Source organism: Rhopalosiphum maidis, chromosome 3 (genome assembly GCF_003676215.2).
Source record: "Rhopalosiphum maidis isolate BTI-1 chromosome 3, ASM367621v3, whole genome shotgun sequence".
Lineage (NCBI taxonomy): Eukaryota > Metazoa > Arthropoda > Insecta > Hemiptera > Aphididae > Rhopalosiphum > Rhopalosiphum maidis.
In genome coordinates this window covers 23,772,354-23,798,555 of record NC_040879.1, presented here as the reverse complement: position 1 = coordinate 23,798,555, position 26,202 = coordinate 23,772,354, and the positions used below count along the sequence as shown (strand labels likewise).

General features: G+C 25.8%; 2 protein-coding genes across 3 annotated transcripts in view; one reads left to right on the top strand and one right to left on the bottom strand.

Annotated features, from left to right (window-relative positions):
- LOC113556935 (adenylate kinase isoenzyme 5) overlaps positions 1-8,405 on the bottom strand; it is a 40,323-nt gene extending 31,918 nt beyond the window's left edge. The window contains exon 1 of the mRNA XM_026962172.1: positions 7,983-8,405. Within this exon, the coding sequence (XP_026817973.1) occupies positions 7,983-8,004 (22 nt within the window). The 5' untranslated portion in view covers positions 8,005-8,405. The remainder of the gene's footprint in view (positions 1-7,982) is intronic.
- Positions 8,406-17,448: 9,043 nt separating this feature from the next.
- LOC113558662 (E3 ubiquitin-protein ligase MARCH2-like) overlaps positions 17,449-26,202 on the top strand; it is a 29,192-nt gene continuing 20,438 nt past the window's right edge. For both annotated transcript variants that reach the window (XM_026964155.1, XM_026964156.1), the window contains exon 1: positions 17,449-17,664. In XM_026964155.1, coding sequence (XP_026819956.1) covers positions 17,637-17,664 — 28 coding nt within the window. In that variant the 5' untranslated portion in view covers positions 17,449-17,636. The remainder of the gene's footprint in view (positions 17,665-26,202) is intronic.

Here is a 26,202-nt window from a genome sequence, read left to right as displayed (position 1 = left end):
TGAAAAAAATTGACACGTGGTCTACGGTGAAAATAAGTTTGGGAACCTCTGCTATAAACGACTGGTAATTATTTTCATATGCTGTGTTGAAACCACATATTATGAGATATCAATGCATATTATGTTGATTTATTTTTTTATGTTTTAGGTACACAGATTTTGAAGAAAACGTTGGTTTGGCTCAAACACCACAAGAAATTCAAAATAAGAAATATTTTTTTTTTTTTCGAAAACAGTCTGTAGGAAATTATCACACATCTACTTATATTTAAAAGTTGATGGCAATACATTTTATTAAAATTAATAATTTCAGTGGATCGTGTTGTATTTTTTGTAATGGAGAAAGTAGAAATGAAGGTTTTTCGAATATTATAGTCTTTTTTTAAATTAATAAATGGAAAATAAAAAATATGTGCTTTGTACACTAGTTTAAAAGCTCAAAAATACACACCATAAATATAAGCCCTAAACTAATGATTAGTTTTCAATACATCTACATTGTTTTAAATAATTTGAATACATTAAAGGTTTTATCTTTTCGAATGATATAAAATGGGCGTACGACGTAGTACGTTTCAAAGTGTATTGACTTTTCCAACGGCGCTTCGTCTACTCACCACGATGTTTGGATTTATTTTCAGCGATGGGCACTATGGGAACTCATGTAAAATATCTAATTCCAAAAAAATAGCAATAGGTACGTACACTGTACAGTACTTACTACATTACTTACCAGGTGATCAATTAAGCTATTAATGGTTTTAAAAATATTTTTTTTTTAATTCAAAAAGAAAGATTTTCTGAAGATAAAAATGTATTTTTAATATTATTTGTTATCGTTTTTAATGGTTTTTTTTTAATAATAACATTCATTATTAGTAATTTATTATTTAAAAGCAAAATATTTTTTAAAGTCCTTTGATCTATAAAAACGAAAAAAGTTGATCCACTATACTTAGTACTCACTCATCTACTCGGCTCGTATATGTTTTTAATTCAAATACTTATATAATTAATAAACTAATTATCCGAAATTTAATTTTTAATAAAATGAAATACTCCGAATAATATTTGGCTTTTTAAATTACAAAATTGTTATAAAAGTGTATTTTGTCATTCAAAAAAGTAAAAAAAAAAACTTAAAAAATATAATGTTTTTTTTTTTTTTAATTATCTAAATAAATATTTTCAAAAATGTGTTTTCTGAAATATTGAGTATCATTTTTTAAATAGAGCATCCTGTACTACATACTTAAAATAGCATTGTTCAAAGTATCTTGTTATTTTTTTTTATTTGCAGAAGTAATTACTGAAATTGTTTAAAATTAAGTACTAAAGAATAACTAACAAAATTATAAGACACATATTTTAATTCAAGAATAACCTTAATTTTTTATAGATTATTCAATAAAATAAAACGAAAAGGCATTAGAGACCATGTGCACCTAAAATACTAATAATTATTGTAGTTTTATTGTTTTAAAAGAAAACTGTGACAACTTGAATGTATTGATTATTGAATATTATAATACATTCATAATTACAAATTAATCAATTAACGTAGAAAATAATAGCCAATTTAAAAAAAATGTGTTTATTACAATATATTTTAATTTATAGATTATTTATTCGGATCGCGGTACAAGTGGTAGACAATTTTACAAATTCGTTTTATATGTTACAAGAGTTAAATATTTTACTGCTCTTGGTTACTATTTTAAACATAAAAAAAAAAATAAAAATACTGAAAACGAAACAAATATTGTTTTACTAAATTATTCACGCGATTGTTATAAAATGAAACGTTTTTGAAAGTTAGCTACTAGTGTTATAGTAGAAATAAATGTCGATGAACTTATAACTTACAAGGTATATTTATTTATCGTTAAACCTTATTAAATTATGATAAAAATGATACTCTCAATCTTGTAGTGGTACTTTTCTCCAGTAATCATAATATACATTTTTTCATACTACTGTTTAAATATTAGTGTCCATCACGTAAACAACAAATGTTTACGTTATACTTGCATTTTAAAAATGTAGAAAAGTATGTTGTTTAAAAATGAATTATTAATGACAATTTTCAAATAACATTATTAGTAAAATTATACTGCTTAATTAAATATAATAAAATGTATTAATATGTCCTCCAACCTTATAATACTTATTGAATAAATTAAAAACAAATAATATATATATTAATTTAATGTAAGCACACACTAAAGGTAAGTAACTCATAAATGCTTACACATAAAGATAATAAACAGTAGAATAAACATTAAACAATTTAGATTAGAATTGTTTCATTCCAATAATTTTTGAGTGATGACAACATAGCTAATTTTGTGGTGGTTTTCGTTTTTACATTTAGTCTCAATAATAAATAACTTAATATAATATAATAAAACAGATTAAGTAATAAAAATATTATATCGATACAGTTATAAAAATATAAAATATAGTATAGTAAATAGTAATGTAAAAATATATAATTTATTAAAATTTATTTTCACATTACATAAGTGCATTATATTTCCGATAATAAAGTGATATTTAAAAATTTATAAAAAATATTTAAAATTAAATAAATACTTATATCAATAATAAATATTTGGAAATATAATCATTAATAATTACATTTATACTATTTACCCACCGTCTACCGAAAATATTGTAGTATTTGACATTGAAAATTAATATTGTTAACTCCATTAAAAACTTTCAAAAACCAAATTATTCAAATTAGATACCTGCGTCATGTTTGTATAAAAGAATGTTTTATATTAGTTTTGAGTACAATCAGGTAAAAAGGTACCCAAAGTTTATTTCAACTATTTTATGTGCTAGTCAGTAAATACATAAAATAGGTTAAACTAATAATATTTCTTTCGTGACAATAGTTTCAGATAAATCGAAGTACTAATTTCAAAAGTTTATTTTATTTTATCATGTTACGTTAACATTATCACCTATACCTATTAATTATAAAAACCAATAGTTTCATCCGTAAGTATATAAAGGATACAGCCGCTGTTTTACAAATCATTGTACTATAACTTTAAACTCCAATAACTATAATAACGTTAACGCCATTTATAGTTATAACATTAATATATTATGAACATATTGTATTCATCATTTTTTATTACGCTCTGTTAATTATCTGGTATTTAACAAATTATTATTTAAAAAACCTCATTAGTCACTTTGCTATATATTTGTGTAACGTGTCATTGAGTAGACTAACTAAGTAACGTCAACATAAAGAACGTGTTATATTTGAATTCGATGTTAAAAAAAATTCACGAAAAATATCTCTGAACAGACACTGTCCATTTCAGCCTATTTCTTAAAATAGGTACTTTATTTTAGATTTTGAGTTGAGCAAAGAATGTATTGATTTACAATGATGTGTATTTTTTTATTAATTTTTGTGTCTGATTTTTTTTCTAGTAAAAAAATGCTTAGATCATTTCAAGATACCACGGAGAGGATATTTGCTAGTATCAAATTGAAGCTAGTAATTATTTTAGACATGTCAAACTTTAAAATACTCAGTAATTATTAATTTAGGCATAGGTTAAACTAACTATTACCAAAAACAAATCGTAGGTAACATATGTTATAATTGTATCTCTATAATTATATATATTATAATTACAGAAATATTACATATTTTTATCATTATTATCTTCATAAGTTCAAGTTTGAACTATAAACGATTATAAAAAATAATAATAAATCATGAAAATATAATTAAGTATTTTTATATTGCTCTAAGTATACAAGTATATTTTTTTTAAGTATCAAACTTTTTGACCAAACGTATTATTGTTTATTTTTAAATAAAAATAATGCTTAATGTTTTGTTCTTACCGTAATAAAAATATTATTTGTGTACTCGAGATAACGAAAAACGATTAATTGTATTTCGAGTTATCGAGAGCAAAACGCTACTAGATATGTGTAATGGTACCTAGTTTCAAGGGGATTTGAATGCAGTTCGAGATAACGAAGTTGGACATAATAAGAATCTGCTGTATTAAAAGGAAAACTAGGATTTTACTTATTTTGTTGTAGTTCTACAATTATTATTCATTGGTATTCGAATTTTTTATTTCCTATACTGTAATTTAAAACTAACTATATACATTGGAATTTTCCATACGTTTAGATTAATTTTAAATATTTTAATAGATTACCTACCACGCTGAAACTATGAGAATTGTATATTATCGTAATGTAAGATCTAATAACCCGTAAGTATACTTTTACTACAAGGCTTTGTAGGGTCTTCAAACCCTACGGCCTACAGTTAATATTAAATTATATGCTGCGTAGAGTTCTGAGAACCGTCAAAATACATAGTTTTATAATATATAGAAAAATATTTAGGAATGGCCTCCTTAGAAATTCTTTGAAAACGTTTTGAAAAAAATAATGTTGCTCTGTGATATTTTTTTTTTTTATCAAACGGGTATTTTTAATGTAAATTAACAATTAAAATACAAGAAATCTTGAAAAACTATCATGGCGATATCATCAAAGTTAATATTGAGCCATTTCATCCTGCGTGGCAGTCAACCTGTCAGACTATTCATACTAAAAACGTATTTGTCGTGTAAACTATTCTTCGTATAGTACATCTGTATTGACTCATAACTTATAACAGCTAGCAATAAAATTTGATATGATGTCAAATTAATTATTTAATAAATTATTATGTTACCTATTTATTTTAGACAATAATTAGTTTAACTTATTTTAAAGAATGCATTGGTTAAAATATTGAAATTTTTACGTATTTTACTTGAATAATTTATTTTCAAATATCTAGTATCTATTTGGTGTAATATTCATCATATAGAAAAATAAAATAGTAAACAAAGTTATTTTATAGGACACTCTCTGTCACCTTCAATTTACGATGTTATTTTTATATTTTGTAAACATTTAGTTCAAATATTATGTTATGATTCTTAATATGATTTACTTAATCTGTGATTACAACTTTTTTTTCATATTTAATTAAATTTTACATTTTAATATTTTCCATATAATACCGAAATCAAGAAAATGTGTAAGTATTCACATTTTAATAGATAAGTATTTTCATTGATAATATATATGCAGTAGATTTTTGTTATGTCGAATGTCAAAGGAGACAAAAAAAGTTCTATACATCAAAAACTTCGAGATATCAAGTTTTATTAAAATTCTTAAAAAAATTGGTAAATAATAACAAATATCAATAAATTACAGTAATAAATAAATTCATTTTATTTTTAAATCTGTCATTACAATTTTTTAAAAATTACTTTTATTTTTATAAGAATGTAAAAATTAATTTGTATTTGAGATAACGAAACATTTGAGACATCGACGTTCGATATTTTAATATGGTCATTAACTAGTTAAAAAGTTAAGTTTTTTTTAGATTTTTAGCTTAACAGGTTTGATTGATTTAGCAAAAATAATCCAACTAACTAAAATTAAAAATGTTACCTATTATCAAAGTTTTAGGTAAGAACATTATCTGTGTTCTCTCGTTAGATTTTTACGATATTTTAATATTTAGGTTAATATGAGTATGAAATTATTAAATATTTGAAAATGATCATAACTTACCTAAAAATTAAAATATCGTAAAAAGCCAACGAGAGAACACAGATAATGTTCTTACCTAAAACTTTGATAATAGGTCAATTCACTCTATTATTAAAACTAAAAACACACTATTGAAACTGGTGAACGAAAATTTACTATGTCGTACGCGTGTAAGACGGAGACAACATGCGGGTAAAACGTTCTTATAAATCATAATACTACAATTTTTTTTATGTCACTTGACCATTAATATTATACATGGATAAGAAGAAAATATTTTTACCCGACCCGCTTACTAATTACAAATGTAGGTTAATCTTTTGTTAAACCTAGTTGTTATTATTTTCCCTATTAATTTTAAACTTAGTGAGCTTAGTTTATTATTTGTCAATTACTAACTTCTAACATACCTAACAATCTTGTGTTTATTTAATATAACCTAACTTGAATTAATTATTTTTATTAACTTACTCGCCTTTGTAATATTATATCTATGTATACATTAAGTTAGGGTACAGGTTGCTACCTGTTGCAATACATAAACATTATTATAATAATTCAAAACTAGGCAAAGAAAACATTTATTTTATAATATATGTAACGATATTTATAATTATATTCTTGGTCATTAAATATTAGAAGGTCAATAAAATTATGTATTAACATAGAAAACTAGATTATAATATTGTGATTTAGATACATGATGAGAAGACGAAAAATGATTCTTCGGCAGTGATTGTAATCGACAATCGGCCATTTAATAAAGCACTGGTGATAATGAAGTGATTTTATTTCAATTATGTGCGTTTTATTTTATTAATAATCGTTGAAAGTGCTGGGTGAGTCGTGGAATAGAGCCAACATTAAACAGTTTTTCGACGATGGATGGCTTTTGAGAAGACTGGATACTACTATATATTATTAACTGACGATTTTTCGGTCCGTTAAATAATTTCGTTTAGCTGCCAACGGGGAGTAGAGGAGTGTCGTTCACCGTGTAATCGGGTACAAAATTCAACTAGTGTAAAAACTGCACTAATTTACGAAATCTTGCTTTGTCACGTTCGATCAAACTTTTTGGACCGATATATGCTTCATGCTACGAACGAGATACACATCATAACATGCTCGATGTTATTTTTAAAACTCGAAATGGTACTCATTTCCCCACCAGAAAATAAAGATTAAATGTTGTACTCGAACGTCTAAACTATCCTGAGATTTGTGAATCTGTGACACTTTGATATATGGCTAATATTTCGTAATTTTCGTTTTATCAAAAATCGTTTCGGTCGCATGATTTAGTAAAGTTGTCGAATATTTTAAATTTTTAATCAAAATTTGAACCCATTATTATACCCAAGTCCCATAGTTTTGTTCCGGATTTTTACCAATCAATCGGATTTATTTATATCGACTGTAACCACCTTTCATCTAGTAGGTAGTACTTATTACAAAAATAAATATCAAAACTAATCGCACAATATTACATTATTGCCGTTTAAAATTTTTACGTAAAATATTGTTATATAATAACGATATTTTCCCAGAATTGTGGACACAATTTCGTAATTTTACAGAACATAGTTATATAATATCAAAATCAATACAGTTGAAAATTACGGGAAATAAACTATCGGATATCGAGTGTCGCGACCAATGAAAGCTTAGTACGCATAATAATTATATGCACATAATATAATATATACCATATGTACAATGTTATACATCTGTCTTTAGTGCCTATTTAAAATATGTTTGCCCTCAAAAACGAATATTGTGCATATATTGTTTCGTCCACAATTTATTGAGATTGATAAAGATCATTTAAACAATTCTTGAACATTAATAATCAACACAATATGATGCCAATTATTCCATCAATATAAAAACGTTCAGTACATTTTTTATGTACTAAAATTGTGCGACGACATTTTTTCTCATCAAATTATATGTATTATATGTAAAAAAAAGCGTTAAAAATAATAAGCTGTAGTTAATTATTCATAATACGACTATACATTTTTTAAGCTCCAGACACTGCGTCGAGTGCACGAATGATCGTGTAACCTTGACCAAATCTAGAGTTAGGGGTGGCCCCTATATATTATATATAAAGACGAACAGGGTTAACTAATCTCATATTTATTATAAACAAGACGAAACCAATATAATATTGTTTTTTACCTATTAATAGATTAATTTCGCGTTTATCGAACAGGTCGGCTCTCAATAGCGTGCAAGTCTGCAGTATATTGTACGAAATATTATATTATTGTCGATCGTCATAATACTATCATTAAAAATCACAATCGTGATTATCACACACTGCCGTGAAGTCGACAAAAAATACACCGATAATGTGCGTTTACCTGTGTCCAGACAAATTCCCATAGTCCCATTCGCCGGGTTTCAATTCGAACGGCACGACTCGCTGACCGCAGGCATCACGTCTACGGTCGCCCTGTGTACGCGCGGACAACTATAGAGTCGGCCTTCGGTCTGACGTGCGCGGTTCCCAGCAGTTGCGGGTGGGCGCACGCCGGCGTGTGTGTCTCGTTTAACCGGGTTCGCTGGGGTCACACATGTCCAGACACCGGCGCTGAATTCGGGTGTGCACGTTGTTCTGATAACGGTCGTGCGCGTTATTAGTGGAACGACGACGACTCGGGAGCGGAACTCTGACGACGGATAGGCGTCGGGTCAGGCGGGGTCCTATAAAAACTACGATTATTATTATTATTATTTTCACTACTATAGATACCGTAACGATATTATGTTATGCCGTTCGGACGATCGGCGGCGAACGGTGGCGGACGAATACTGACTCAGCGGGTGTGTGTATGCCCACCTGCCGACTTTTTTTTATATATACCGTAATTATGACTCGGTCTTGACCGTACCGTCGCCCGCGGACGCCTATCGTCGGCAACCAGCGCCGATGCGCCCTCAGTGGCCGATGCGCCCTCGGTGACCGATGCTTTGTTTCCACACGACGTCACGTCAAGTAAAAAATAAAAACCAAGAAAATACCGGTCTGTACCTACAATAGATGATTAGAATATTCCGTCGTCGAGTTAGTTGGCCCATCGGCACGACAAAAGGGGTGTACAGGGGACTTGTGCACCCCAAAAAATAAAATACTTTTCTTATTATATTTTGATTATTATTATTAAGTAAATATTATCATATAAATAAATTGTTATGATTCATTAGATATAGTAATTTATTTAACTTTTTACAAGGCAATAGCATAAAATTAACCTAAAATCTAAATATTTCAAAAATGTATTTTTACATTGTATATATTTTGTATGAAATTATTTACTAAAACGTTTCAAATGCCAACAAATAAAAAGTTTAATCACAACAAAATAACTATAATAATTGTTGTTCTTCGTTTAAATATCCAATTTCAACAAAATTTAATCCAACTTTAATCGCTCATAAAAATTATTTGTTTTAGGTATCTCAAATACTGAAAAACTAAATACATTATTGTAAAATAAATACATTCATCGCTTCACTCAGAATCTAAAATTGAACATTTCAAATATTTTCAAAATTTTTACGAAAACTTTCTACTGTAAAAAAATATGTAAAATAGTATGATAAATTTAAAAAAAATGTTAATGTTTAAATTTCAACTAGAAGTCAAGTCACGCTCCTGCACATAAGTTGGCTGTTGAATTATCACTTTAACTTGAAGAGTATAAAAATATATATACTCAAATTTTCCGCCAGATTAAAATAAGTTACATCCAAAAACCGCACTTTTTTATATCGACAGTCGAATATCAATAAACTACACACTATATCAGTTCATTGTGCATCAGCAAAATACCACACATATTCAATCTCGATCTACAGACCAGCACAGACATGCCAAATTGTCAAATACAACTCATTTTTTTGTAATATTAATGGACAAACGAAAATAATAGTAAAATATTAATGTCGTGTCACAACTATCTTAGGTTCTTAGAGAATTGTGTAATGTTAATATTAATTTTTTTTTAGCTTTTTTAATTTAGCTGTGAAGTTATTTAAGACGGTTTTTCCCAAATGAGATTTAAATATATTAATTTTTTTAATTCTTTATTTTAAAATTATAAAAGTACTTAATATTATTTGTTTATTTTTATACGAATACTTAATATCATTATATTTTTATTATTATTTAAATGTATTCAATTATATTTGTACAATAATAATTATTTTATGGTTATTTGTATTTAATATTAGGGAACGCATTAAGACACTACGGTTTTGCCCAAATGAGGTTGGTCTTAACTAGGTTTGTCCGGTCAAAAGTCTAAATATGTCATAAATATGGCAGTTCGTGTTTTGCCAGGGCATTTCTGATGTTTGCCTGATCTCGACTTTTGCCGTAACATATATATATATGTATAGATTCCTAGATTCATAATATGAGAGCCATGGTGATTAAATTATTCACAAACTATAGTAATCTATTAATATTTTAAAATTATCAAAAACTATTTAAATCTAATAAAAGTAAGTAATACATTAAACATTATAGATATGAGATACGTATATCTATTGTATATATTTTAAAACTATGTTTAAGGACTTTTAAAATTCATAATATAAACTATAAATAACTCTAAAAATTCTTGTTTGAATTATGGTTCAGATATATTAATATTTATCATACAAATCGTCAGCTTTTAATTTACAGTAAAAAAGGTACTCAATAACAAAGTATACACTTGAAGCCTACTACAGACATTAAAAATTAAATCGCAGGCTATTTATTCTGGCAGTTATATACGTATAAGTAATAGCGTAATGCATACGGAGTGATCCGTTTAAGGCAAGTTAATTTTGTTTTACATAATTCTAATTCATTAGTTTTTACTCTTTCGAACGACAATATGCATTTTTAAATTTATATCTCGATGCATAATTTTATTCGGAGTATTTAAATTTTAAACCTTTAAAAATCAAATATCGGACAAATAGTTTATTGGCTATGACTTTATGAGTTTTTAAAATTGAAATGAATGTAGTAGTGGGCCAACATTCTGCGGAATACCCCAGTGGCACTCTGCTCTACTCAGCTAAACTTATACTTATAAATTTTAATTCATAAACTACTCATAAAAAATGAATTTTTATACATTGAAGTACTCCAAAAAATATTTTTCATTGAAATAAAAAATATAATTAAAAAATAATAACGAAAAAAAATAAAAAATAAATTTATTTAAAAAAAAAAATTGTTTCTTGATTATCCGGTATGTTAAGGCTAGTAAGTAATGCTCTATTACTAGAAACACTTGATAAATAAAAATCAATCGAAACAAATATTGTTGAAAGAAATTACATATTTATTCTCACTCACATTAATATTATAATATACTATATTGTCGTATCTTTTTACGTTCGTTTCAAACTGCCTAAATTATTTTGATAGGTATAGGTCAAATGGAAAACTGATAAGTCTATTATTTTATAAGGTACATCTATGTTATTGTATATGTCCTCGAATTTAATCTGATAATATAAATTTATTTATTCCAAAAGAAAATTATATGTAATATAATAGTCATATTTTATGATTTTTATTATAGGGCAGGTACTGATATTTGATACCGATCAGGACGAGGAGTGTATTAATGTTAATATTTTATTATAATGCGTTTTATGTAACTTTTTGTTTCAATAAAAGCTTGGATTTAGTAGCAAGTGGCCCTTATCAGAGCGTATTTATTTTATAGGAATGGATGACCGGGCTACATCCCATCCACCCACAATAAAAATTATTTCTGAGAATATTTTTAAAAATTAAGTATTTTATATACACTACATTATCGGTATCAGAATACAAATATCATTGTCACATTAACTATTAACTAGTTTTTCCTAGAAATTGGACCAAAAGATTTTCATTAAATAATAGATTAATATATTATGTAATTAATAGAATTTCTAATCAATACATATCAATTTATTTTATTATTATGTTTTTTTTTTTTTTTGTATATAAATCATACTACGAGTATTTATAATATATTCATTATTTTTACTAACTCCCGTAAAATAAAAACCTTGATATGCCCCAGACACTTACTTTTTATTTTAGAAATTTTCTCGATTTAGTGTTATGAAGAAGTAGCTTTTTACATTTTAAATAATTTTTACTCGAACCCTAATAAAAACTACTGATAAATTCCCAAAAAACACTTAATATTTTAAAAAATATTTTTATAAATTCGTTGTAGTCAAAAGTTATTTATTCTATATCTGAGACTTGACATGTTCATGATTCGTTTATTTCAGTTATGTATTATCTTTTATAAAAGTAATATAAAAATAATTTTATAATTTGAATTCAACTTTAAATAAAAAAATCAATACTAAACAAGGACTGCAAAATTCAATAAATTTTAAATCATATTGTGCACCATACATCGTCTAGTTTTATTTAGGATGCTAAAAAAAAAGTATAAAAATTTGTGAAAATCAAATTCACTCGTGTATCTATAGTATCAGTACATTTTTCAATAATCAAAAATAACGTTTATAATACAAACAATACTACAATGTAGACGATAATTTTGAGTAATTTCAAACATAATTTTTTTTGTGATTTCGTAATTTAATTCCCTGAAAAGCCTATAAAAATCGACTGTAAATAATTATTTTATAATATTAATGTGTTAATATACATAAAATTAATAGAGAAAAATAATAAAACGTTTTTAAACTGTGCGTGTGGTAAATTTCTTATCAACATTAGCAACGCATGTTATTAAAATAATAAGCACTGTTGTGCAAGTTAATTATCAGATTGAATATTATGAAAATATTATATTTTGCAAAAACGTGCAATTATGGAAACAGAGTTTTTATTGTAAAGCAAACTTATATCGTGACATCGTGTATAAATTGGTTTCTAATTGTTTAATATAATTTGACTTAGAAATGTTGATTTCTGATTACCGGGTTGACAGATCTTTTACTACCGGTTAATTCTGTTCAGTCGCGTTGTATTAAGGCCAGTCATCTCTAAAATTACACACTTATCACTTAATGCATCCTGATGAAGTCTTTGAGAAAAAATAATTTTAGATGTTTCTTCTATGTCTCTTCTTGGTATTAAATGTCAAGATTTAATTTTCAACAGCTTTAAATTCAACTAACTTTAAAATTATAAACAAACAACAAACTATAACTAAAAATAATAGCCACACCTGTAAGTTCAAAATATAAACCTAAAAAAACTGGTAATTAATTTTACTCCAAACTGTTAGAATTTAGTAAGACCTTTGTACGCCAATAATCAATATAATATATAAAACTAATTAAATAATAATTGGTCAAAATATAGTAGAAATTATATTATTTTGTGATTTACAAAAGTTTAAAGTACCTATGTCATAAGTTTCGTGGTTTTGCGGTGGATTTTTCAAATGCTTACATAAAAAAATGACCTTTAACTAAAACGTCAAATTAAAAAATAATAAGGTCATACGAAACTTTTAGAATACCACTGCTAATGACATATCTGAAAGATGATAAGAGATAAGACAGGTAACAAAAAAAAGAAAAATCTATTGTAAATGAAATACATAACCTCTCTTTTCTAAAGAACCAAATAACAATTTAATCGAATAATCTTGTTAACTTCAACTGAATCAAATCATTAGAGTATAAGCAATTATATTTAGAAAAATATATATTTAAATGTATTATAATATAATGCATAAAATGTATTTCATAAGGTACTCAGCAGTGCCATACGATCAGGAACTTTGTGAGTACCTATTCTATAAAGTAAATCTCTATACCAATTTCTTCTAAGTTTTCTGTACACATTACCAAGAAGTCATATGGGTAATAGTTGTTTAATTTGTGGATTACTACGAGGGTTCAAAGTTATAAAAAAATTAAATTAATAATAAAATTTGGCTAATTGTTAAAGGGTAGGATTTTTTAGATCTTAATGAAAATTACGTTTATAATTATTATTAATGATATACAATGAAATTTTAGATTCTGAGTGCTCCACTCCGATAAATTAATACATTTTTCTCTACTCAGATTCATTTTTTGTATACAATGGTACCTATATCAATGAACTCAAACTTAACACACCCATAATAGTGACCCACTCGATATCTTATTTACATCATAAGACTGTATACCTTATTAAAATATTTAGCTAATTGAACCATTTAATCTATGACCCTATTTACAGTAATGTTTTATAACTCGAGGTATTGTTGACTTTTAAGTTAATAACAATAATATATTATTTAATGATATTATAGTAAATAATAATATTCTGTATGAGATATTTTTGACAAAAATTAGTTTAATAATACCGAACGGGGTACGGAAAAATAAATTACTTATAATAATATAAATTGTTTATAAAAAATCCCTAGAAATAGATGAATGCTGACGGTATGTTTCCGCTCAGAATATTGTTTCGTGTGTAATTTTTATTTAATTTAAAATAATAATTCTTTCTTTTATCCCGCCGGTAATAATTTTGAATGCCTCATATTATACACCCAAATGTGATATTTAATATGGCGCCCATATTTAAATTACTAAAATTTTAATCAATAAATTCACAAAATAAATGATATTGTGACGACATTTTTCACCAGCATAATATGTTTTTACATGTTAATAAATGTACATGACGTATAGTAAGAGATTGATCAAGTCAATCTAGTCAATGACCAGGTAATGATTTGAAAACGGCCTGCAAACATTTTGACATTAATCATTAAAAACTTAAATTACGTCTCTACATTGCACACGAAAAATATTTTTGAGAAGAAACTGACCACCTGCAGCCTATAATTCTAAGAATATTATTTAGTAAATTTATATTCTTAAAAGTAATACGGTGGGTCAATAAACTTTTGCAAAAAAATAATCGCATTTATCAAATCATATTACAAGATGTCATTAACTTATAAACCAAATACTAATTTACAATAGAATGGTGTCAATAGTTTCCTAGTATACACAATAGTATACTTCCTTCTTAAATCAATATTTACATTTTGAAAATTTCATTGTAAATAATAATGCACATAGCCAGTGGCAAAAAGTGAACATTTCTTACGAATCATATTTTTAGATTACAATAAAATAACTGAAATATTTCTTTTTCGTTTAAATATTATTAAATTTTGTCAAAATTTGAAATAGTAATGTCTATAAAAACAATATTTTGCAATTTATTTTTGATATATTTAGGCGTCTATAAGAAAACCTTTGTAAAACCTTGTACTCTATTTCAAATCATAGTTTTTCAAATAAAAAATTGTATAGATTTTTGACAGAAACACAATTTGCAAATTTTTGTGATTTTGATGAATTGCGTACAAATTTTAATTTTGAATGCGATTTGTAAAATAAAACGATTGGTTTCGTATATTTTTGATATATTTATTTTCAATAAGAAAAATGTACGAGAAATCCTGTGCTATATGATCAAACTTTGTACTAACAAACATACGGATTTTTTAAACTTCAGCCAATGAACATTACCAAATAGTTTTTATACTTATCAATAGTATAGTATTGCAATATGACGTATTTATCTACGAGTATGATATACACGTGAACTATTTTTAATGTATACATATTATTATTATTATCATTATAATTAGTGACGAGTTTTAGATTTCGATTTAAATTTGTTTAATACGTTTGCGATAATCAGACGACGTTCTCGGGATGACGATAATTTATTATGACTAAGCACTAATTGACATTATTAATATCACTTGTTCACAGATGATAAAAAGAAAAATATCAATTGCGCGTGTCAAACAACAAATTATTATTATACTACACGTGTACACGTGTGTATAGTATGCACCTTCTACCTACAACAACTATATCACACAATATTATATTGTTTTCATCATCGATGTAAAATTGCATATAAAGTGCACTGTAAAAAAAAAAATTGCTGAAACTGATTCGAACGCGTTCATTTGGGATTTACTTACGGTGTTTATTGCGTCTGCTATATTATTATTATTATTAATTACTATTATGGTGTTACCATGCAGTTTAATATTATTATTTATTGATTTATTATTATTATTATTACACGAGGTAGTTATTTCCATTTTTTTTTCAAATTGAAATGACACCTTCATCTAAATATACATGTATTGTGTCCTTGATTTGTGAGCAGTTTATAAACAATACCGTCGAGAAGTCGTACGCGTTATTAATAATATGTATAATATATGATGATGGTTATAACTCCGGTTTTCACGAGAAACTAATCTCGTGATCAGTGTGCATTTATTGACAGTCAACGATCACGACAATAATATATTACCTATATTGCTATGATATAGGGTGGTCGAACGACTGTGTCGAAGACGCGTAAATATAATATCATTCATGTCGCAGTAGTCCATATAAGACATTGTGATTCAATTTTTTTTTCAGTTGTTATTGGCTGTCAGCTCCGTTACATTATATTATGTTCAACGATTTCATTACATGTACAAATCTTACATGATATTAAATTGATTGTAAAAACAATATTTTTTAAACGAATAATAATAATAATAATAATATAAATGAGATATTGACATTCTACGGTCACGGATACAGTGAGGCTTTAAAAATGTTATATATTATATTATATATTTTTATATAATAAATAGTTCATACGTCTTAAAATACATACATTTAAAATATAAATAACATTATTTATATCGTTATCAAATCTTATTTATATTCTATTATGTACTAAAATTAAAATTAAACTTTTTTTCTGAAATAAATGTAGCCCTCTTGCTGTATTAGATTCCTAGATCGGCTAGATCTACACCAACTTTACTATCTATACTTAATCGGTAAATATTCACATAAATTTATTGTTTACTACATACAAAATACTGATTTATAAACCTATTTCAATAATATGCTCTCCGAGATTCATCAGTCGTATTTAACAAACAAAATATGTCGTCATTATTATAAATTATTATTATGGTAATATTATTTTATTATTACTTTATTTTTATATGTTATTTGATCTTTTCCGTGACTATTGCTGTATATGCATTACATAGATATAATATGATATTATATTAAATACATTGTAATTAAGACTTATTAAAACCATAGGGGTTATTGGGGTTCAACATTTTTTTATTCGAACAATTTCTCTTCTAAAATATGATGAATATTTCAATTTACCAGTTGTAGTTTTCATTTATACATAATTTATAACTATTAAGTGAATTCACGGTTAAGTGTGAATATTGTCTTTGATTTATGTTACAACACCGTATGATATATGATATCATACAATACAAACAGTAAATGTCAATGTTCTTTGATAATTTATTGTTATTGGTTCAAATCTTAGTGGAAATAATTAACTTACATAATCAAAGTTCTAAGTTGAAACCGTTCTTCAAACCTATTAGTCTAACAACAATATTCAATAAGTAACAATGGTCTTTATTTTTTTAATTATATACACATCGTATTCGTTTACTTCCTCACACTAGCTGATTTGTCCCTGTCAAATGATACGACAATAATATGTATGCAAGGAACACACCGATGATATTTATAAACAGCAATTATAGTGATATAGTAATATAATAGACTTACAATCCAATGAGAATGGACAGAATGACTAACAAATAATTGACAATATAAGTTAATAATAAAAAAACGCAGTTTTTTTATTAAATGCTCTATTATCAAAGATAGATTACAATGTTTATCATAATAATATTACTAACAATTATCCATACCATTTATCGTCTATATTCTAAATTCACTTAAACCGATCTGTACCTACGCTGTATTCGGGTTCCGCAAGTTCATCGATTATAACCATAGTTGCCTTCCAATGTAATATCTAATTAAATTAGTTATAATTACCTTACTTATTCATTTGTTTTGATAAAAGATTATTATTATAAGTATTATTAAAGACTTCAGCTCATTTTTGGATTTTATGCGTTTCAATAATTAAATAAACGAATATTATGACGTATGACAACATGTATTGCGCTGGTAAATATAAAATATGTTACATGGATATTATAATATTTTATTTTAATGTAATAGATTTATGTAGGTGTAAATCTGAGAAAATAGTAGTTTTAAAAATAAATGTCATTTTCCGACATTTTTGCATTGAAACATATGAAACATAATTAAAATAAGACAAAAATTATGTAAAATATATTAGTATGATTAGTAGGTAATTTGTATAATATTCTAATAATTTCTATACATTTCAAGTCACTAGGTATAAATAAATTATTATTTTATTTTAAAATTGTATAATAAAAACATTTAAATGTTTACATGTGTTAAAAATATTATCAGCTAGTTTTAAGTTAGTTTTAGAATGAAAGACTAGTAATTATTATCTCAATTAAATTAAATTACATTTATTAATTACTACAATAGTTATTAATAATCATAAATCGCTTAAAATATTTTAGGTGCACACATGACGAAATAAATCTTGACAACGCGTTATGATAAAATATTTATATGGCCAGGTACCATTAACGCGGTGAAAAGAATATTAACAAAAATAAATTTATGTAAAATGTTATGTATTATTTGTATATTATTAACCACCTAAATTAGTATTGTAAAAATGTGTTAATAACAAACGCAAAATTTATATTGTAAAAATATTGAGGTATATTAAATATAAACCAATTTATAATTGGTTGTCAATTGTAATTACAAATTTAACTTTAAAGTAATAAAATTCATAATCAAATGAATATTATAGTAACATAAACAGAATCAAACAGCTTGTTTAATTAATATAAATAACTTTATTTAAAGTAAAAAACCATAAAACCGTTTTATTAAAATGTATGTTATACCAAAAAATATTTTTTATTTTATTTCTGAATAAAAGTATTATTATAAGTATTCTAATAATACATATAGAATAATAAATTAATAATGACTAACGTACTATTTCATTGGATTCGAATTCCGTCAGTGTATTTTCTTATTTCAAATTTAAGAACTTAAAACTAATGAAATTTATTGAGAATGCGATTGGCAATCGGGAAGATGAAATGAGCGGTTACCAATTCTATCCACTTAAAATGTACCTTTTGTTTTTAAACCTACACCTATTTCTACCGATACTTGTTTCCACCAAATTAATTATTGACCAAATTTACTCATCAAAATAAAATTAAAGAATTAAATATTCATAAAATATTACAAAAAATAACTACTATACATTTTAATAAAATAATTTGTATATAATTATATTATTATAATACTTATCCTTTAAATAAAATCCCAACAATGACCTAATCACCTAATGAATGAAGCTCAAAACAGAATAATAAAAACATGGCAAAACCATTGGGATTTTATTCCAGACAACAAAAAACTGAGGAACTTCAAAAGATTTGTTACCAAATGAGTATATCCTAACAACTCATTTAAAAGAGAACAAATAGTTATAAACAGAGCCAGAACAGGCCACTCACGTCTTATTCACTTATATTTAATAACTAAGAAACTCGGTCCATTGTGCGATATGCAAAACTCCCCTTACAATTACACTCATAATTATCTACTGACCCAAATACTCAACTACACGTCTTCTCCTTAATAATCCTTCATTATTTGAAGAAGCCCTCAATCAAAACAATACCACCAATATTTTTAAATTTTTCAAACAAATATACTTAGATAAAAAAAAAAAAAAACTGTAAATATCATATTACTTTATCCCTAGTATTGTAAAATTACGTTATAGTATATGTAAATGTTACCCTAGACTAATAATCATTGTTATTAAAGCCTTAATACAAAAAAAAAAAAAAATTATATCATGAAAATTAAGCAATAATATATTAATATCGTTACTCCGAAATCGTGAGTCGGTTTAGTAAATATAATACGAGAGATAATTTTCTTTTTTAATTACCTATTCAAACTAGGAGTATGTAATCATTAAATTATTATTTTGAGTATTCGATTATACTTTCGACGACTGTTCGTCATTTAATTCCACATTCTAAGAATATCTAAAATTAAATTTTTAATTCAATAATTAATAATCATATTATATTAGTAGCTACAACACAAAATCTATAATACATCATCTGTAATCCATAAATATTAAATAATATTTATGTTTTCAATTTGGGATTACTTATTAACATAGATAGCAGCGCAATAAGTTAAATAAATATTAAATCCACGGTGTTCGTTATTTTTCAAAAACAGTTTATCCATAAAATATAATTATTTTTCTAATATTTCGTTATCGCTTTATAGCTATGTCGGCTTTGTTAAAGCAAGACAAAGAAATGCCAGTCAAGTGACCTGGTAAATCAAAAACAGTGAAAATGTCCCGTATTGTTTGATTATTTTTTTCATTTTATTATTATTATTATTATTATTATTACAGGGTTTAGACTATGTCAAATGTGCATGTCATAGGCCAGAAATGGAACATGCTTTTGAAATGTCTAAGTTTACAGTGTCATATGACAAAGACGTTTATCGTTGACATTATTTTTTTGTAATAGGTATTGTAATATATCTCATATTTTTCTGGCTTTATTAATCGGCAAAGGTAATGACAGTAACAAACATTCAACATAATAAAGTAAATACATAATTATTATGGATGATAAGTGAACACAACCGCTACAATATAATATGAACATAAACTAAACATATAATATACTTTTAATAATAATAATATTTTCTTTGGTTAACAGTAATAAAAATGAATAATATAATAGACAATAATACTGCTTCGCCTATCACTAAGGTAAACTTTGTGATGAAAAGCAGTCTCTAAAGCAGAGCGAAAAAAACTAATTATATTATATGATAAAAATAAATGAAATACTAAATATCGAATATACGAGTAAATACGTAATAATGTGTAAATAAATAATTGAACGCCTGTTATATTCATAAACTGTATAACCAATAATTCATAATATAATTTAATTAATACGAGTCAAAATAAAATTTACAAAGCAAATAAAATTATTTTTTTTTAAAGCCCTATATTTTCACACATTAAAAAATCAGCTTTTTTTAGTTGTATAGTCTTTTAAGATGTGCCATATTTTTTTTTAAGATGCTATTATTATTAAGTAATCATTTTTTTTTTATTATTAACTATTTAAAACGAATATACTATTTTTACAATTTTGTATACACTAGAAATTTTTCGTATAATTGTAATTCAGTTGTTAGATAACTGTTATACAATCTGGTAGTTTTTATTTTAGGAATTATGAAATATTCAGGTTGAGTATTAATACGCTAAATAGTATTATATTTATGGATAACTATATCCATATATTAAATATAATATGGCTATATTAAACTTTTTCTGGGCATATATTTTTATTTTTTAAAGTTGAGTTGTATAACAATTATATTTTGGTTTCAATTTGTAATTGTTTACTTTTTAACCTAATGGTCTGTACTGTCTATGTTATTATAGAGTTTGATCAGCTTTATGTTATTAGTGTTATTACTAATGTTACTACGAAGAACGCCGTTTTTTTGATTTTAGTACATAACTATCGATCATCAATGCTTTTCACTTCTGAGTCCTACTGTATGTAATTTGTCTAATCTATAATATTCATATCGAATATTGGGGCATGATATGGTAATATATCTTATGATGGTTTTCTCACTGGTGTAGTTCGACGAATCGCATGAACCCCGTGATATTTTTCTACCCATTAAATCTCACAACTATAGTCTGTAACAATTACATTTTTTTCTATTAATTTTATCAAATCAATGAGTATGTAAGTACGTTTCGGGTACTACATATGCTGTTTGTATTGATTATAAATTTTCGCGTGTGAGCCTTTCGGAGATATAATAAGTTTCAATGTGATCTGCGGACTTTTACTAATATATGACGTTCTATAATACCACTACTATCTACATATTTACCTAATTAATTAATTTAAAATCAGTAACTAATAAAAATAATGGCCAGAATTCGTATTTTATATATCTAAAAATTTTAAACATTTAAATTGTATTTGTACATATCCGTAACCTATGTATTTTGCTTTAAATAATTAAATGTACGCCTATCGTTGGTGCTTTTTAACTGGCAATCGGGCGTTGTTTTAAGTAAAACATAATTAGTATATGTTTTCGAGACGATTTCAATTTCGATAAGACAGTATGTGGCAGAAATTCGCGTATGTATTTAGATATACATTTAGGTATCTATACGCAAACATTTGTCCGTGAATTACAACAACATTCTGGTTACTTACAAAGTACACATTTTCTGTGCATTTAAGAATTCAAGTTTTTTTTAATCGTATACGATGCTGTTATTTTATTACTATAATATTTAGTAGATAGACACGGCGTATGCCGAAGTTTATTGACCTGTAAAATGACTATTTGTCTACTAAAAACGCTTTCTTTTTTTGTATGAAAAAAGCTAAACACCAATTATAATGGTCAAATAAATGTACATTAAATAAATACCTCTATTTATTTAATAATTTTAAAAAGTTATAAACTATAAACATATAAAATATTTCTAAAATTGTTACTAATATATGTAACTTATACTTATACATTTAACTTTGTATTGCCTACTTAGCATTTGGATGATAAGGCTATAAATATACATTATAAACCTGTACACGCTATTTTACATCATTTTTGAAATTTAAATAATATAGATCATTTTCAACATCATTTATGACACTATTATAATATAAAAGAAAATAATATTATTCAAGAAAACTAATATTTAGAAATATTATACACATATTATAATTAAAATAAATTGGAGGAATTCATATATTTTAATATTTACACAAAAAGTTCATAAATTACATTCACGGACAAACGGTAAAGAAATCACCGTCATAAAATAAATAATAATGATGGTGGTAAGTATACATTAAATCAACACGACGTGATCAAAGGTTAATAATATTATCATTAATGTATGTAAAATGTTAAATAAATGTTGTCAAAGATAATGATTTGTTCGGTTTCCTGTACGTACACGAACCGTATTAAAGTCTTTGTTGCTTGATAATATCTGTTATGTTTTAAAATTAATAATTATTATTATAATAGCGTGAATCAGATTCAAAAAAAAAAATAACAAATACAATTTTGTTTGAACGAGCCACGAGTAATTTATTTTTCTATTAGTAGTTCGGTATATTAAACTAATTTTTACCAAATACATTGCATATTACAATATAAAAAAATGATTATAATAATATTACTATAATAGTTATTAACTTAAAAACCGATGACATGAATGACCAACATAAAATACCAGCTACCAAAAATTCGAATGACGTTAATTCTTATAAATTAATTAATAAATAATAATTTAACAATAATTACGCTGAATAAAATTTGAAAATAATAATATACATTGTATGTCATGTTGTATATTGTATAAAAAGTACTACCTAAACACTTTAGTATTTTACTTATTTTTTTTTATTATTATTTATTTAATATACCTAACCCTCGGCAGCAAAAGTCATTGGGATTTACAAAAGAAATTTACAGTATATAATATACAATAGAAGATTATAAATCTTGTAAAATAATTAACTCATTTATTTTATCGTGTATTTATTATTTTTGATGATAATATGAAGTCGACTATTGATTTATTTGAATCCAAAGAATTTCTAAGTGATGTGGACATGTATTCTGATTGGTTACCCTTTTCCCTGAACTCATTGTACGTTAAGATACAATATCCTGTTAAGATACGTTTAATAGTCAATTGGACTACACATGAAAGGAAAATCGGTGGGTCTTCATTGTTCATAAGGAAGTTGTACGATATTTTTCAATATGGTCATTGCAAAACCTGTTAATTGTTACCTTAAGTTTACTTAGTATATCCCATGGATGTGACCAAGGAGATATATTTTGTCTTATCTCGTAGAACTTGATAATTTGAAGATTTCCAGCCTGCTTACTAAATGTAATGACATTTAATTTTAATCAATAATTGAACATCGTTTGTAGACATTATTTGTTAGTAAAAATATCCAGGGACGGATTGGGCCATCGGGAAATTCCCGATGGGCCGCGTGCTAATTAGTTGATGGGGCCGTTACGTACGCCAAATTCTACAGCTGTAGCCTATCGCAAACTAATAAGATATAGATGTTTTTTTCTTATTTTTTAACTTGTAATTTTTTCTCATAGCAAAAATTGCTATTTTTTAAATAACAAACTAGGATGCAATAAGTCAATAATTAACATAAATAATAAATATTACTATAAATTATAATAATTATAATCAAAAAATCAACCCCCGTGAACAGTAAAACCTATAAATAATTTGTTATTCCATATTTGGGTTGTCGCCTGTCGGCGTTCGGTAGTAGTCGGTGGATGACGACGACGAATTTTAACAATCTTTAACAATGCAAGTCGGCATAGGTCTGTAGTCAGAATAATAAGAATATTTTTATTTTAAATTTTAAATTATTTATAATATTGTTATAAATACTGTCGAATTGATATATTAGTTTACTAACTAAATATGTAATTCTAAATAATATGTATAAGTATAATTAATATATTTATACTGATAAGATATGTGTTTAAGTATGTAAGTAATTTAATTAGTAATATTATAATATTTTTAAAACAGTACATATATATTTAAAGTAGGCCAGATAGTTTTAAAGTTTTAACTAAAAATTACAACCAATAACAACTAGGTACCTATCATATATCTGTCTATTCAAACCTCACTATATCTTTATAATATAATCATTTTTGTAAGAACAATGAATACACCAAAAAATTTAAATAAATATTTACCGCTCCTTTAAAGGGCTAAAAGTTTCCACTTTCAGTATGGTGCACTTGCCCACTACAGAAATATGATTGCAAGTGGGCCGCTAAAAAGTTATTTTTCTGGCTGTTCTAAAATTCCAATCCGTCCCTGAAAATATCGTTGCTCTTTTTGCTTCCAGGTCTACCTTTTTGTTTCCCTTAATATTACAGTACCCCATATCACTCTTTTGAATCCCTTATTTATTATTTCGAATGAGGTTTTGAATATTTCAGATGATATCTGATGAATTATGTACATTTTTAAGTCATTTATGGTGCTATAATTTTTATATTATGTTCTTGAATTAATCAAATGAATTTTAATATTACGAAAGCTTCAACAGTAAATATTAAGCACGAGTCAAGAAGTTTAAACTTTTTCACAGTATTTTTCCAGATTATCACGACCCCGGTCATCTCTTATGAATTTTTCGTCACTGTTATCGTTGTTTAAAGAGACAATTTTTTGCTTGAATATAATAGAGGCAGTAGAAATTTTTTTGAGAACAGACAATTCAGTATTTATTTTATATTTAAAAAAGGAGACCTTGAGAAGTGGACTTCTTAAAAATTAAAAATTTATATTAAAATAATCAATAAATAATAATTTAGAAAACTATTTCACTACATTTAAAAATTACATTTTCATTTTTAATAAACATGCCTATTAGCGTTTTAAAGTTTTTATTTTTATCAATTATTTTATGACAAACATGGTGCACAATTATAGCCTATAGACACTCCTTTTTATCATAAAATGTTTCTAATATGGTACTACCAATATTTACTATGCCTACCAGCCATATAATAATATTATAAACATATAAACGCCTACATAGGTCTAGCACCGCCGATACAGCCGATTTAATGTCATCACAAGTGCAGTATAGGTAATACGATATAACACAATGATAATACAACATACACACCAAACATGACGGCTGAAAGTCTAAAACGATGAGGGTGTTGACATATTGAAAAAAAAAATGAAAACGAAAAGTAGAGCACGTCACGCGTGCATCTATTGGACTAGACCTTGACACTTCTGTGGTGGCCGAATCTCTATGGCAACAGTCCCGATTCTTCGTTACATGCAAATAGTCACAATCTCACCATCTGAGTCCTCGCCAAATCGAATGGGGTAAAATATTAAATAGGTAGGTACATAACATCGAACCACATAATAATATATTAATATATGGTTGGTTAGTCAATCATTTATTATCATTATTATTATTATTATTATTTTTGCATTTACTCAAACCACGTATATGTAGATAAAATGTGCATGTCACGATAAAATACATTTTATCTGTTATCAATTACTCATCTACATTAACTTAACACCTAATAATTATTCAATACCTATTATTATATTTTCTGGATCAAGCCAATGGCTATACGTATATAATTTCGACGATCGATGCTAGAAAAAAAAACGGTAAAATTATAAAGGTAATATCACACATACAGAATATAATATTGTTATAATTCAATCCAACTCATCCCATATTTAAATATAAATAAAAAATGTATTATATTTTATATTGTAGCTGCTTATTGAGTCTTGAGTAAAGAGCATACAATATATAATAAATTATATTATCCCATTTGCCGTGACCAGGCCTAGGGATTTATTAGTATTTCTTATAAACCTAAGTCCCTAGTATATAATGATTTTGTTTTATTATCGACCGATAAGACTAAACGGATACC